This window comes from Nestor notabilis, unplaced genomic scaffold (assembly GCF_000696875.1).
Source record: "Nestor notabilis isolate BGI_N333 unplaced genomic scaffold, ASM69687v1 scaffold7570, whole genome shotgun sequence".
Classification (NCBI taxonomy): domain Eukaryota; kingdom Metazoa; phylum Chordata; class Aves; order Psittaciformes; family Psittacidae; genus Nestor; species Nestor notabilis.
Genome location: NW_009909613.1, coordinates 7,917 through 23,924, shown reverse-complemented (window position 1 = coordinate 23,924; position 16,008 = coordinate 7,917). Strand labels below are relative to the sequence as shown.

The following is a 16,008-nucleotide window of genomic DNA, read 5'->3' as shown; positions in this document are numbered from 1 at the left end:
GACTTCACCTTCCAGATGTTGGCAGGAGTCTATTTTTAACATCTTGCAGATAGCTATCATTGTTAGCTTTTGTGTGTCTAGTGAGTTTCAGCTCTATTTTTTTCTCCTTGTCTTTAATCTATGTTCCACATGCCTGAGTTCCTGTGTTTGAATATGACTTCCAGTTTTAACAGCTTCGTTTGTGCTTCTTTTTAATGTTTTGGGAAGTTCATTTTTACTCTCAGCACAGTATCTTTAAATAATCTGTAAAACATTTGCAAGCTGCTTTTAGCTTCTCCTTTTGTACTCTTTTTAACTAGATGTTAACTATATTGTTGTAATGCTGCTTTTGAAATTAAGAAGCATAGTAGTGATTTAGGGCTTTTTCTTTATAAGAGAATCTATGTTTGTTGATATAGCACACTTATACCTTAAAGCATAGTACTGATTTAAACAAGATAGTATCATACCAAATTTGAAATGATGACAAGCACTATAACATGAAAGTGTTTGAAAGGAAAGCTGCCTTGCAAAGAAATAATCTAACATAGCCAGGAAGTACAATTTTCTCCCTGACAGTTTTTACTGACTCTGCCTTTGTTCATCTCCCCTGCTTTTTCTTTTTCCCTTGATCCTTTTCAGGAGTTGTCTATGTCAAGCTTCTGAATTCTAAGAAACAGTGGATATACTCAATAACAGCTCTAAATAATTAACTAAATATCAAAGTGAAAATAGTGTCAAAGTGACTGCAGAGTGATACCTCCTTACTTGAGAATTCTGCTCCATAGGATGCAGTCTTGTGTGTTACAGTGACTGAAGTACATGTAACGATGTTTTGTTGAAATTACTTCAAAACAATTACTACCTAAAAAAAGAAAGAAGAATGTTCCAAAGCGTGTCCTATTGGCAGAATTTTTAATGGACATTCTGGTTCTTCAAGTAATTAATATTGAGTTCATTGGTCACGTTAGATTTTGTTAGTTGCAAACCACCAGCAGTGGCAGAGCAGCTTCTTTCTTCAATGACCCTAAAAGAAATATTACATAAGGGTTTGTAAGACCAATCCTCAAGTGTCAGATACAGATCTTTCATTATTAGTGACTGCTTACAACTAGAAAAAGAAACCAGCTTCTGCTGAACTGGATTATTGATATATAAAAATATTAAGGGCCAGGAGGATGACTAAAATACCTTGTGATGGAAAAACCTTGTTTCTGCTGCACACAGATTGAAATTGATAAGATTTAATGGACAAATTAGCATGCTCTACCACCATGTCATTTTTAGAGACTTTCAGAGAAATAATTTAAAATCTTTTCCATGAAGAGACAATTCATTGTTCAGTTATCATAACGACTGCGCTGCCACTACTGATTCATCACACATGCAAGATAAGACAGAACAACAGTTGCCTGAAGACCCATGGTAACAGAAAATTCAGTTTAAACAGATTATTAACCATTTTGTGGATTTGAGAAAAATAAGAGTAGAATCTAAGTCTTTCTTTCTTATCCACATTTGTTCCTGTAAAAAGTAGAGATAAGAGGAGAAGCACTGTATTTCTGTTACCAGTGATGGCAGATAACATTAAAGGTAGCAGCTGCCTTGACTGAAGGTTATTTTTTCCCCTAATTGTTGTGAGAAGTGCATACATTGCTCACTGAAAAACACATAAAAACCTGTTTTATTATATATTTCAAATAGGATGTTGATTTTTTTTTTTGCACAGAAGTTTCTGTGCAAGTTTGTAATCAACTTTGTCATCAACTTTGTCTCTTTTTATTATAGCTAAAACTGGCCAGTCAAGTAGCATGCCTTTGAGAAAAATCAAAAGGAAATTTATTAGAAAATACTCACTTTAATTGTGCATTAAATAAGTTGTGCATGTAGCATTATTTCATCATAATTAAATTTTAAAAAATCATGACTGTTATTATTTTACAGTCGGTCAATAAGCTAAAAGAACTGTTTTGTTTTTTTCTTTTACAGGCCCTCCAGTTAATGTCACATGCAACATATTTATAAACAGCTTTGGATCCATTGCAGAGACAACCATGGTAAGATATTTTACCTCAAGCAGTGATTAAAGTTCAAGTTAAATATGTTCAACGAGCTCAAAAGCTAGCTAGGGCTTCTCTTCACCTGGAACTAAATGAAGAAGGAAATCCATTTCTAAGAACAGAAGTGAGAACATTTAATTCGGCAGCTGATTTTTTAAAAAATTATCTTTATACCATCAAACGCACAAGTAAAGCCAAGGGCTGGGGGCTTATTTTCATTTCTCCATAACTTTTATTTGATAATTGTAACAAACACCTTATTTTCAATTAGATATATATTAGTTTCAATAGTGTTCCACTTTTCTAACCTCAAAAATGTCGCTTCATTAAGTTGCTTTGTTAATAATATTTTATAATTTCATTACATACAGTGCATATAGGGATGTACACTTTATTTTAAAAGTCCTTCATCAATAGAGCTGTTGCACAGAGATAATGGAATAACTGAAACAGTGATCTGGTATATCATGACTTTTATGAGTGTGGTAAATATGCTTTTTGTAAGTACACTTATATTTTGTCTATTAAAGAAAGGCAGAAGATAGAGTACAAGAAGACTGGAGATTTTAAGAAAATAAGGAGAAAGAAAGGTTCAGGTCTAAAGATAATAAAACTAGATATTGAACTGTGAACTGACAAAGAAAACTTTGATAATACTATTTAGCAGGTAAAACACACATGTTAATAAATTGGAGCACAGATTTACTCTTTAAAAATTGATGAGAGAGGAGATATAGACATTCTTTCTCCATACAAGTGTTTCACATATTTTGAAGAATGGCAAATAGATACCTTTGAAAACAGTTACATAGTAATCTGGGGACAGATTATAGAGATTATAGAGAGATGAAGGAAGACCTGTGAGTCTGTAAGATCCAAATAAAGTAAATACTCTGAAATCCCAACAATTTCAGGGGTCAGGATACATACTTGAAGTGACAGAACACAGAATAAAAATAATTGGTATACCCCCCCAAAAAAAAAGAGGGGAGGGAATGACCCTAAGCAAAAACCATCCTTCTGAATTACCAGTAAGAGCAAAAAAAAGACCTTTGACTTTTGAATGTACCAAGGACCTGTAGTTAGGAAATCAATAACATAAATTCATAAAGTCAAATATGTATGCACCCCATATCCAAAGTGATATTCACAGCTACCTAATCTTTACCCACCTTGGAACATAGTGGCAGATGTTACCGAGAAAGGCAGATGATTTTTTCCAGGTAGAAAATTACTTTAATTTGTATTTGGGTGCCTTGACAGATTGCAAATCCCAAACAGATTGACATGTCATCCAAGCAGATTTAGTCAGATTCGATCAGAGAATTAAGCAATACCACATGATTAGAATAGTGCTCCACAGCTACTTTTCAATGGCTGGATGGGTGTATCTAGTACAAAGCAGGAGACACACCACAGGGTCAGTAAAGTGCAAAAATCCAGCAATTAGATCACTATAAAAACCATATTTGGAAAAACAAAGTTGCTACCATTTTAAAAAATTGTCCTGAATTTGGGAAGAGAATGCCTGAGTTCACATCTCAAGTGTATTTTCTCTCTATGACCAGAGAATTAGAAACATTTCCTTTCAATGCAATTTGGTACAATACTTCTATTTTATAATGATATTCCATTCTGTTCTGTGTTGCCTTGAAAGTACTTTAAAACAATTGAGATAGACTACAGCCTGATCTGTAAAAAATAGGTACTATGTTACAGAAGATACCAAACCTGGTCAGAAACACAGGGTTTTTCATTCTGTCAATTATACGCATTCAAAAACTGAACAATTAAGTACAACCTTGACTTTAAGACAAATGCTGCCTTTATGATGCTGGTATTCTGTTTACGATGTGTTCACTGCTACACAGTATGTTTTGTTTATGGTCAGCAGCTGTCAACCCCTCAGAGACCCAAATCTTCCTTTGCAGAAAAACAGATGATTTTATGTAGATGACACTTCTGGTTGTGTATTTTATTAGCTTTAATTTCTTCCCAAAGCTGAAGATGAACATCTTCTGAAAAATATGAACATCTTCCTATCTTAAAATTACAATCAAAACCATCTTTCATTATTTTGCAAGATGAATTTCTTCATTGTTGAATGAAAGTCACTTCACCGCAGTTCAGTATTTTAGCAATTGTTACTATGTTACTATTTGTTTACTGCAGTCCTTAAAATTCAGGTACCTGTGTTCTAACACTTATTCTAAAACTTTATGCACAAAACGAGTTATTAGAACAATTTATTAGACTCAAAAAAGACTTCTACATTCTTGATAAATATTTTTTTCCAAACTGTAAACAGAAGAGCTCAAGTAAGCAACAACTGCAAAATAAAACCTGGCCACTAAGTGGTACCTTGAAGTGTCGTTGATATTTAAAACTACCAGCTGAATAATGAATAAGCGTATAATCTATTAGCTTTAAAGAAGTCCGAGTATATCAAGCCACTGACGTGATTGCTCTTAGCACTGTCTCTCTCCTTCTCCTTGTCTCTCTGGTTCTCTCACTGATGACCAAAATCTTTGTGCTCCCTCTGCTGCCTCGGCTATGTATAACACAGAAAAAACAGAAAAACAATTGGTTAAAAAAACCCAAAAAACTTGGATCAGCTGCAAAATAGCCTGAGTTATGGATGGAGGTTTTTCACATTCTAGTGGTTCTGCAGCTGTCCAGTTTGTTATATGTCCAGATTAATCCGTGCAAATCCCCCTGATGAACTTTCATTCTAAGCAGACAGCATCATATCACCCTGCCCAGATACAGCGTATTTTCCACATTGTATGGAAATTCTGTAATATGCAAATAGAAGAGCTCCAAATCAGTCAGTTTTATAAGAAGCAATGGAAAACACTGTTTTATGCAGTTCTGCTCTGAAACTTTTAGTCTACTGGATGATATTACAACAGTACAACAGCACGCTGAAGCAGAGAAGAACAAGGAAAAGTTAGACAAGGGTAGCACAGCCAATTCCTGTCTATCTCACCAAGTTACAAGGTGTGGCATGGCACCAACTGCTTGCAATAGCTGATCAAGGGTCTATATTGCATATCACTACCAGGTGTTGAGGAGAAGAGGTGGGTTTAGGTGCCTATTAAGAATGAGACCAATTGGAGCTGTGCATAAAAACATGAGGGTCAAGCATCTGGTTTGCTGATAAACTGTAATAGATGGTGCAGCAGATGGATAGGTTGGTTGGCACTATGCATCAAGAGGCTAGTACAGCTAATACTGAACTTGATGGTTATCAGGTACCAACAGCTGCATTTCCAAATCTGGGAAAATCTGGTTCCCTATTAACACTGAAAATCATCCTTACACCGCAAGTCAGAAATGAGGAGAAATAATCTCACTGTGTTTATCTCCTGGCCTCTAGGAGGTTTCTGAGGATGACTGTACTGTTCTGTACTTTTTCCTAACCTTCTTTTTCTGTGTTATAAAATCTGAATATTACTGTATTCTTTCCTGGCATCTATACTGGAGATTTTTCTCAGGAAGTAACTCCAGCATTTTGGGCTCGTTTGATGACACTGACAAAGTAAAGGAAATGTCATTTTTTCCTTTTCGATTCTTTTGATGGTATATAAATGATTCAGGAAAAAAAAAATAAAAATAACAGTGTTTGGATTGGATCATTCCAGAATTAGATTTCAGGAATTTGGGCAGCAAATGAACTTTGCAGTGAAGAAAACAGTTTTGACTCTTACGTTTGGTTTAGGTTTGGACCAGCAAAAATGGCTACTTTAATTGATCCTTAAAAATCACCAGAAGCTTTACCATTGCTGAAGTTGATGACCTTTGCAGAAGCTGATGGCAGGCTTCTTTCTCTGGCACCTCCAGTGGTTTTTAAACTGTTTTCAGAAGCAACTTTCTAGTGAGTTATTAGGGAGCAGTAGTGTTCATTCCTTGGTTAACAGAGTGTGATTATGTTATTTGAAAAAGATGCTCATTTACAGGGATGGTTTCCACATATTTCATGTTTGAAAGCCAGTATTTTCAACATAGATATACAGAAAAACAGAAATATAAACTATGGATAGAGACATGTCGGTAAAAAATGGACAAATCTTATTAAACATGAGGCTAAATTTTGTTGTTTGTCACTGTAAACCAGCAACAAACCAACTCAAGACCAAGTCTCAAGTTTATTTTAGATATTGTCGTGAGGCCAAATTCTGCTGAAAGCTCTAGAGATACAGTGCAATCTTACCTAATAACAAAGTGCATTTGCCTGAGAAAATACTGGAAGAACAGTCAGTTCTCGTTTCCAGGTCTCAAAACCTCCCTTTTCTAAATATCCTTTCAATGATTTATGAAGAATTGAAACTTCCTGTATGAAAGGAAAATATTTCATGCAGTCAACATCTCTAGATTGACTGTGAAGGTACAGGCTAGGATAAGTGTAACGATGAAAAGCTGCTTGAAAATATCTTGGACATTTTCAATAGCTTTAGATGAGACTACTGCCACAGAGGATCCCACTCAGTATGTATTTGGAGCATTAACGGAGATTTAAAAGTGATGCAGCAACTGAAAAGGACTATATTCTGTGCATGAACATGTCATAGGTCTGCAAAGATAATAGGAAGTATCTACAGTAAAACAGAAGGTCAGACTAACAGTTTTCACTGACAGCAGTCATGTAATGGGCACAAACAGAGTAAAGGTGTGGTCCCTTGGCAAAAACTGAATGCTTTAAAAGCAGAATCTAGAAACCTAATATACCAGGTTTTCACAATCAAGTACTAAATTTCCCCTTTCAGCTGTTCTGACTTGTAAGTTTAATTCATTTATGTGACTGTGACCGTAATTTATTTCAAGATTTTTTGGAAGATGAATTGGAATAAGTTTTATATTTATCCCAGTAAGGCTTGCTGTCTGAGTCACAGCCAAATTCTGTAACACTTTCGGGAACTTGTAGCTGAAATTCAGTAGGATCTTTATGTAATATGGAGAATAAATATGTAAGTCAGAAATAAAGACTGCTGGTTCCGTTTACCTTTCTCTACAGATATAAACAGATCATCTGGATCTTAATACCCATCTGTAAGGGTAGTTTATGACTAATTACAGACCTGTGTGGTGCTGTCAAGGTTTCCAGACATAACTTTTATTACTTATTGCCAGCAGACAAATATCTCAAGTTTCCCAACATGCAAGAACAGTGTTTCTAGACTATGGCACATGCGGAAGACAGGCACTCTGAGCTCATGTAGGAAAGCTGCAGGACGAGACTGACAACAGGTTTTCCCATTTCAAAATAGACTGCTCACTGCTAATCTATTTTTGTGGTACTTGAAGATGCAGTTCTATACCTACAAATTAAATTAAGAGAATTTTATACAGATTTTTACAAAGCAAACAGTGATCATCTTCCTAAATTTTAGTAGTTTTTTGTTATTCAGCTTAACAAAAGACTAAGACATGATGCTTAAACACTTTAATACTCTGCCAATACACAAATCCACAAACAAATGTTTTCAGTAATGAATAACAGCAACAACAAAATGTTAAATGTTGAATAAAATCTCCAAGATTCATGAAAAACAACCAGCAGTTTATAGTCCCAGCTGTCACACACAACATGGAAAATGCTCTAGTACCTCAAGGCCTAGTGCTGAAAGCTCAGTGGCTTTATCCACTTGTTCAAGCTGGGATAATCCACAAAATCTCTCTTCGGCTGCCAGCAGATGCAGTGTCTTCTGCTTTGACTTCCTAGTCCTGGGCGAAATGTCAAATCAGGTATACACCTATACCAACTTGAGGTACACCCGATTCTGTAAATGTTTTAGAACACAGCACTGAGAGATTGTTTCATTGGTCTAAGGAGCAGGCGGCAGTGGTAGCCTTCCACATGTGTGCTGGGTCATGTTTTCTTAAAGTTTTACTTACATTGAGGGAAACCTGCCTTCAAATATTTTTTACCTCATTTGAAGAAAAGACTGAATCCAGGCTTGCGGTTGCCTTAGTACTCTAAGCCTAGGAGTAATTTTTCTGTTTTTTCTAAAATAAATATTTCCCAGGATATATGTATAATCAGCTGTTCCAAACATGCTATAGGAAATAATTTTCTCCTTCTATCTGGTCTATTTTAATAAACATTCTTTAGATCGAAAGGTAAAATCTTTAAATTAAAAAAAAAAAAATTAAAATTGTACTAGGAAGAGAAGACTTGAAAGGAACTCCTACATGATCAGTGCAAGTCCTTACTCCTGCAGATAATTTTGCTTTATAATCCTATTCATCACCTGTTCTAATGCTGTCTAAAACCCAAATGGTTTCTTTACATGTCAGCCCTTATAAAAAGTTCTTGCAAAATCTTTATTTCCTCATTCCAAGGGAGACTTAGCCTTTAGCCAAATATTTATGTACTTTGTTTACCCATATCCATCTCATCTTGTTCTAAAAAAGCTGGAGAAAAATTCACACTTCCTATTAATTCTTACATATGCTTGCTTACATTGACTTTTTCTGCCTGCTTTTGTACAGCACTGCATTATAAAAGCCTATGGCATTACTCCCATCTCCTCCAGCATTTTCTTACTTACTTTTACATCTTTATATTTGTCTTTTCAACCTGTCTGAATAGAAGCTATCAGGTTAGCAGTTGTGAAAGGTCTATATCCTGCTATGGCAATTACAGCGTTACCCAGAAAAAGCTGTAAAGACAACTAATTTGCAAGCTGAGATCTACTCAGTCACTATTATAGAAAAGCTGAGTGTCTGTGAAAAGATGATTGCGGCATCACTACATAGGTCTGTTCGCACTGTATGAGGTATGCTGTTTATAAAGTTTTGTATTTTGTTGCAATCATATAAGAAGATTTATTCCATTGAGGTTATAAGAATGTAACACTCATAATGTTTCTTTAATTTGTAAGACCACAGATACCAAGTAAAGACACAATAAAAAAATAAAAAAAAAAAAAAAACCAAAACCACCAACACCCCCCCAAAAACAACAAAACAAACAAACAAAAACACTCACCGCCCAAAAAAAAAAAAAAAATAGGACTAGGCCAAAAGAAATAGTTTTTCAAACATCTTTAGTGTAGCTGCCTTATGATGTGTATTAAGCAATGGAAATTAATCTCATCATGATATATGGAGATTTTGTCCTCAACTCCCATTAGCACTAATAGGAGTTAAGTCCATAAATCCCTATTTATCACTGTAAGAATTTAGCCTTTCTTCCTTTCTTTTCTATGAACCTGTAATTTACTAACACTTTGTTTACACAAACAAAAGCAACAGCCATCTTTAGAATAACTGTTACATTAACATGAATTAAGAAAATTAAGGATTCTCCAATCGTCACTTTTGTTCCTGATTTCTGTTCTTGACTCTAGTAAATATGTGCTGGAAAAGTTCTCCAGTACAAACACCTTACATGAAGCATTAACCCTGAAATTCCTTCTTTGAATAAGTTTGAGTTATTTTGGCATCATTTAAAAATTCAGTTCTGCTCTTATGTCTTCATTCTATTGTGAATATTTGGTACTTTATGCACTCTGGGTGTGCATTTTTAGTTATAATAGCCAAAGTAACCACTCAGCATGAAAGAGCTGTGCACTCACATTTTTTATACATCATACTCATACTGGAAAGAAACATCCTAAATCACATCCCAAAAAATTGAAACCATCTTATAATTCTTTAATACTAAACAGTAAAATTATACCATTTATCAAAAAAGCTGATAAGAATATGTTTTGCACATAGCTTTTTTCCTTTTCCAAAAGGAATACACAGCATGCTATCAAATATGGTCATTAGGAGTTGGTAGAAAAAGAAGTATTATGAGACTATAATTCAGGCTTTACTTTTCTTTAAAAGCCAATGGGATCAGCAAGGTGTGGGCTGATAATGAATTTTTGGCTGACATGCCCCTCCCTATGTCATTACTGGCATTATAACAATGGTGCCAGATCTTTATTTTTCCCTAAATCCTCCTAGATTCTAATCCAATTTACACAATTTACTCAGCATCTCTGAGACAGACTGTTTTCTTCAACAGCACAAAATAACTTGTGCGACTTCAGAATCTGTCTTGCTTATCACGTAGTCCTCAGCAGGCCCAGTTAGTTGACTAAAGCACAGAAACTGGGTTATCTTCTCTCACTTCCAGGCAACTTCCTTTGTTCCTTCATCTTGTAAACCATCTTACCCAGGAAGCACTACACTGCCATCTAGATTCACCATACAGGTGTCTCTAGACAGGGATCTACAAACTGTCACCTTCCTCTCTCTCTCCAAATTGTAGGTAACCAATCAATACCAGATCACAGGCTTCTCTGCTCCTCTCTGCTCCTCTGCCTCTAGTGCTCCAGCTTGATGAAGCTTTTATTTTCTCAAAAACTTCATCCAGAGCTTTGACACAGCAAAGCCAACAAACATTAGATCCCTTTAGCTGCAGACTTTTCCACAGCTCAGAAAAATCCACACTTGCAATCCTCCACAAAATATTATTAAACCCTAGAAGTAAATTTAATCCCATATCATTCTTTCCCAAAAAAAACCCAACAAAAAAACCAAAAAAACAAAACAAAACAAAAAAAAAAAAACCACAAAAAAAACAACTAAATAACAGGCAGCTACCTTCCCAAGGCATTTCTTGTTAGACAATGTGGGCCAGTGTGAGCAGATATTGATCAAACACTTTATCACAATCATAAAGAAATTGAAGGTGAATTAAAACCAAATATATTGAATACACATGATGAAGAACAAGTATGTATTCACTATTTCTTCTTTACCTGTTTTTAATGATAAAAAAAATAGTCTTCAAAAGCACTTCTGGAGAATTTGAATTTATTTGCTTGTTTTAAAAAATAAGTAGTCTTTGTGTTGCTTGATCTTTCAGTTACTAGATTCGTTTTTCAGTTAATAGATTTCCAGAGTATAAATGTACAGGAACATGTGAAAGCCAATATATCGGCACAACATAACATTACTATCTAAAGAAGACTGCTAGTCTGCTTGCCCTCTACAAACATCAAGTGATACAATATGTGGAATCTAACACAATCTTCTTTTTAGTTCTTTTATCTTCTTTTATAGACTTAAATTGAATAAGGGGTTAGCTACTTGACTCCTAGTAGGATTGAAGGGATAGAATACTGAAAATTTGATGTTTCTAGTCAGTCTTTATTAGTTTTCACTTAGCAAGAAATACCTTCTGCTGCTAGAGCAAAGGAATCTCTGGGGACACATCATCTGTCTGCAGAAAGAAAAACAAAACAAAACAAAACAAAAGCACCCCAGAATATTTTGTCAACTGAGAACATGGCAAAAATCTATGGAGAGAGAGTCTCAGTGTATGATGTTTGTTCATATAATTGTCATGTCCTTTTTCATCTAATTTCTTATTCCCTGCTTGAACTTTAAAGTGCAAACATTTTTAAAGTCCCTGAGCTAAAGCTTAAAAAAGCAATTACACTGAACAAGTTGCAAAATGTGATTTTAGAGTAATGCATTAGGACTTGGGAACACACAACTTCCATTAAGAATCGAAGTAGTCTTTTCAGTCTTCAGTTAACAAATATTCTAGAACATGCAATAAGAGCTGTGGCAAATGTTATTATACAATATGTCAGTACTGTGTTTAATTACTTTTTTTAAGAGTGAACATCCTAGATATTAACTGGCTTTGACTTTTGATACGACAATTATTTAGGAGCACAGAAAGTAAAATCCAGCCATTGCTACTGGTAATGAACCAGAAGAAAACCCAACTAAACCTATCCATTTTGCAATGTTTAAATCCTAAAGCCAGGAAAATCAGTAGGTCTTGTGGCACACTGCCGAATTCAACAGATTTTCAATGTTTTGTAATAAAGACGAGGGAGTCAGATGCTAAAAATCAAGGAGTCATCACGGAAAATACTGACTATATTCTTCTTTTAGCTATGGCCTGAATGGCAAAGACTGATAGCTCTGTACTAATAAGCATCCTGTAAACAGCCCTACACTTTCAGTAAGGGAAAGACAGAACTGGAGTAGTGACAGAACAGTGCTCATCCTCCAAACCCTTAGCAGTGATGGTAAATGACATATTACTCAACCCAGAAGAAAAGAAAGCAAGCAACATTCATCTGTCCAAGGCAGAACATCAGCAGAGACCATATCACTTCAGAATCCAAAGTTATGAAAGCAGGGGACACTAGGAAGAGTAGTTGGTGAACAAGTAGTGTATATACATATTTGCTGAACTCTGAATTTTGATTTTGCAGGGGAATCTGAGACATGTAATATTACAGATACCAATTTTGAAGTCCTGGTTTTAGATAGTTCTTTGCCAAGTACATTCTAGTTCTGTTGACTTCAATATGAATACCGCTGGGCAGTCATTAGAGTCAAACTCTGCAAAGGAATTGGGCAAAATTTAAATAAAACTTTCACAAAACTATTCTCAGGACACCCACCTAGATACTTGGTAGTTCAGAAGCACAAGATAAGCAAAACAAATCAAAACACCAGAAAGATTAAAAATATTAATGTACACCTTAAAATCTGCATTTATACATCCATGAACAAAGAAAGAGAGAGCTCTTTGTCCAAAATCCATCACCAATCTTTTCTGAATAGCTCAAATAATTTCCTAAAGCTTCCTGAGGTCAGAGGCAAGTTAGCTCTCATCCAAATCCCAAAAACATCTGGCCTGTTCTACTTACTGGATGGGGTGAGAGCACCCACAATTTTAAACCAGTCTAGGATTAGAACATTTATCCAGGAACTGAACAGGCCCTACTGCTCATCCTCAGCCTGCAAAGGCTTAAATTTAGAGATCCTAATCAACAGCAAAGTGCTTAGCCAACTAACTTCAGGCAGGACTAGACAGGAAAGTTTTCCATGTTTTCATGTGTGGAACTTGTTTTATACAGCAAAATTTCAAGAGTCACAGGATTAGAAAGAGGAAGGTTTTCTCTTAAGGCCCATCAATAAAGACATGAGGGAGGAGTCATGTGGGTCTGGAAAATTCACAAAGCTGTTTCTTACTGAGGGAGTGGTACAGTACTGCAGTTGCTCATAGCATCTCTATGGGATCTGTAATGCCAGATCAAGAACAGTAAGGTCAGCCTTCATTTTACGCACTGCCAAAAGCAGATCTGGAAAGAGATATTCCACCTATGGAATTACCTAGGGACAGATCATCAGGAAGGATTCTGTGAGTCACACAAACTATCATAATCAACAGCACATCTACATTGCTTCTTGTAATGAATGCCCTACAGCTATTCAGTATAGAAAAGCATGTTCTTAGGGATGTTTGGCACTAATCAAATCTTAGTACTCTGACACAGATTTGATGTGTCAATTAAAAAGTACTCAGCAATCAATTTAAATCACAGCTAATTTCTCTTTAGTTGCTATGGTATATCTCTGACAGATTAATGAGTTACAGTTTATGGTGGAACATGGAATCTGTTGTAATTTTTCACTCATTAATTGAACTGCCATAGATATATGCACTATCCTTGCTGCAGTTCAGACCTGCAATAATGCAAAGATTTAATAGAAAAATAGTCTCTTTATTTGCAATAATAAATCATTCCAGTGAAAAGATCAATAATCAAAAGGATGAGCCATTTCACTTCAGTCTAAGTTTATTGATAATTAAGGAAGTTCTTGTCTTTAGATTTAAAATGTGTTCCCCCTCTAGTATTTACCCTTCAATATATTAATTGATGTCAATTAAGTCATCAATCAACTCATAAGTCCTTTGTACTACTGTTTTTTAAAAAAGCAAACTTTTCCTGACTACTGTCACAGAACTGGCTCTCCTGTCCAGTCCTACACCATCCTTTCCTGCACCTTCTTTATATTCCTTTCCTGCACCTTCTTTATATTCCTTTCCTGACCATACATGACTACATGAGGTAGTCATGTATTTTCGAAGAGGCCTCATCATAAATAATCTCGGTAATCATGCAGTTCGAGCTATTAAGCATGAGGAAATACAGGGGAATCCTTCAGATTATACAAACTATGTTTACATTTGATTTATATTTACATGTCAGTGTAAATTTCAAGGGTCTTCTACTTTGATTTTGCAATGACATTGGTAATCTGTGTGGAAAATGACTTACCAATTTGAAGGGCTTACTTAAATTTAGATACTTGAGTTTCTATACTAGGGAAGTGTCATCAAGGCATATAGAAATCATTAGCTGAATAGCTTTTGTTCCAGTCTGAAATTTTCAGTTATGTAAAGGAAAACTAAGGAAACTCCATCAATTTACCCAAAGTAATTAGGTTGCCTAAAGTGCAGGCACAGTGCTTAGGGCCAGTGAAGAAATTTGAAATGGAACGATGTTATTATCACAAAGTAATAATATACCACAGGGCATCCTGTCTAATTATACTAATCAAGGCAGCAATAAAAACATGTCAAAGTATGTTGAAGATGCATAAGGCAACCACAGTGTCTTGTAGAACAAAGACCAAACATATTTTTCATTTACCCAAGAAACAAAATGGAAAATCAAGTAACAAATGCTCTACATATTTCTTCATAGGTTGGTGTACCTAGGATGTTGTGCTGAAATATGAAATTACTAATACTATTTCACTAGCAACTGAATACCTGATAACTCAGCATCTGACAGCTTGGGTGAGCGAGGCGGGGATAAAGGGAGACCGAATAGTCGCATTCCCCATGGGGTGATAAACAAATTCAATAAATTAAATAACTCATTATAGTTATAAAAGTATACTTACTTTGAAGAGGCTCTTCAAGACATTGGTTATTTTTTTAGGCCAGGATTCCCTTGGGTCTTATTTTTCCTGATACATATTCCTCTCTCTTGCAACATCTGCATAAACCATTTAAATCATTCCTCGTTTCCCCCATGACTCTAGTAGTTCTGTCTAGTTCTGCCTGATTTTTACCTGCTAATTTTCATTCCTCAGCAGCAGGTAACCCTGCTAATTTTCATTCCTTACTTCAGTCTTCCTGTGAGCAGCTCTTTCCAGTTCATCTGTGGTATCTTCTTAGGAATAGAGGATCATATCCAGTTTTCATTACAAAAAAGAGCCATAGTTATCAGATTAAAACAAAAAAAATCTTCACAAGAACAGTATTTCTCATGTTGTTTATATGAAGAACAATACAAGAAAAATAAAACCATAAATTTAAAGTGGCTTTAAATTTACTCTGTGTTCACAGAAAGTCCGTAAGATTTTCATGTTAAAATTTTACAGTGAGCTAGATCAAATAAAGCGAGAATCATTTTACAACATTATGCAAAAGATAAGTCTAGATTTCACTTGAATATTTTAGTCAAAATTGCAATAGTATTTGAAACTCCAACAAATAGAGTTCTGGATTATTCATTTATGCATGAAAATTTGATGATTTGATTCAAATGGCAGCATTCAAAAATTATGAGAGTGGGTGATATGCAATGTTCAAATGAAGGGCATATTTTGGAAATTTGCTTTTACGTATCCTTCTCTCATATCTAGAAGGATTCCACATACAGTGCATATTAAAAACTTCATTAAATAAACCTGTGATAATTAGTCAATTAATATCTTCAGGACTTGTGCAGAAGTTTCCATTAGGCAGTCTAGTTATATTCTGTATGCTGTGGGAATATAGTTCTATAGGTATCAGTATAATGAAGAAGAAATTAATATATTCTGTAAGTACCTTAATTTTCACTGTGTGTCAGAAGTTGCTAATCAAAATATTAGTACTGGAGTCCATAATGGCCTCAGTCTCAGCATGAACAAAGCACAGTTACCTGATCTCCCAATTTTTATTTTGTTGAGCCCTATGAAACTAATAAACAGCATCCTGACCCTGTGAGAAAGTTCACCATGTGGCTAAGGGTTTCAAAGGACAGTGGAGCAACTGCAGACCCATAAAGCAATCTCATCCTGTAGAACCAGGGTACAGCAGCTGTTCAGACAATGGCAGCCTTCAGGTTATAGAAGTGGCACTGGAAGTCACCACAACTGA

General features: G+C 35.3%; 1 protein-coding gene across 1 annotated transcript in view; it reads left to right on the top strand.

The window, feature by feature from the left end:
• Positions 1–1,935: 1,935 nt before the first annotated feature.
• The window catches only part of LOC104404832 (glycine receptor subunit alpha-3-like), a gene marked incomplete at both ends in the record, with an annotated part of 19,776 nt that continues 5,703 nt past the window's right edge, over positions 1,936–16,008 (top strand). Inside the window, one exon of the mRNA XM_010013396.1 lies at positions 1,936–2,036. Coding sequence (XP_010011698.1) covers positions 1,936–2,036 — 101 coding nt within the window. The remainder of the gene's footprint in view (positions 2,037–16,008) is intronic.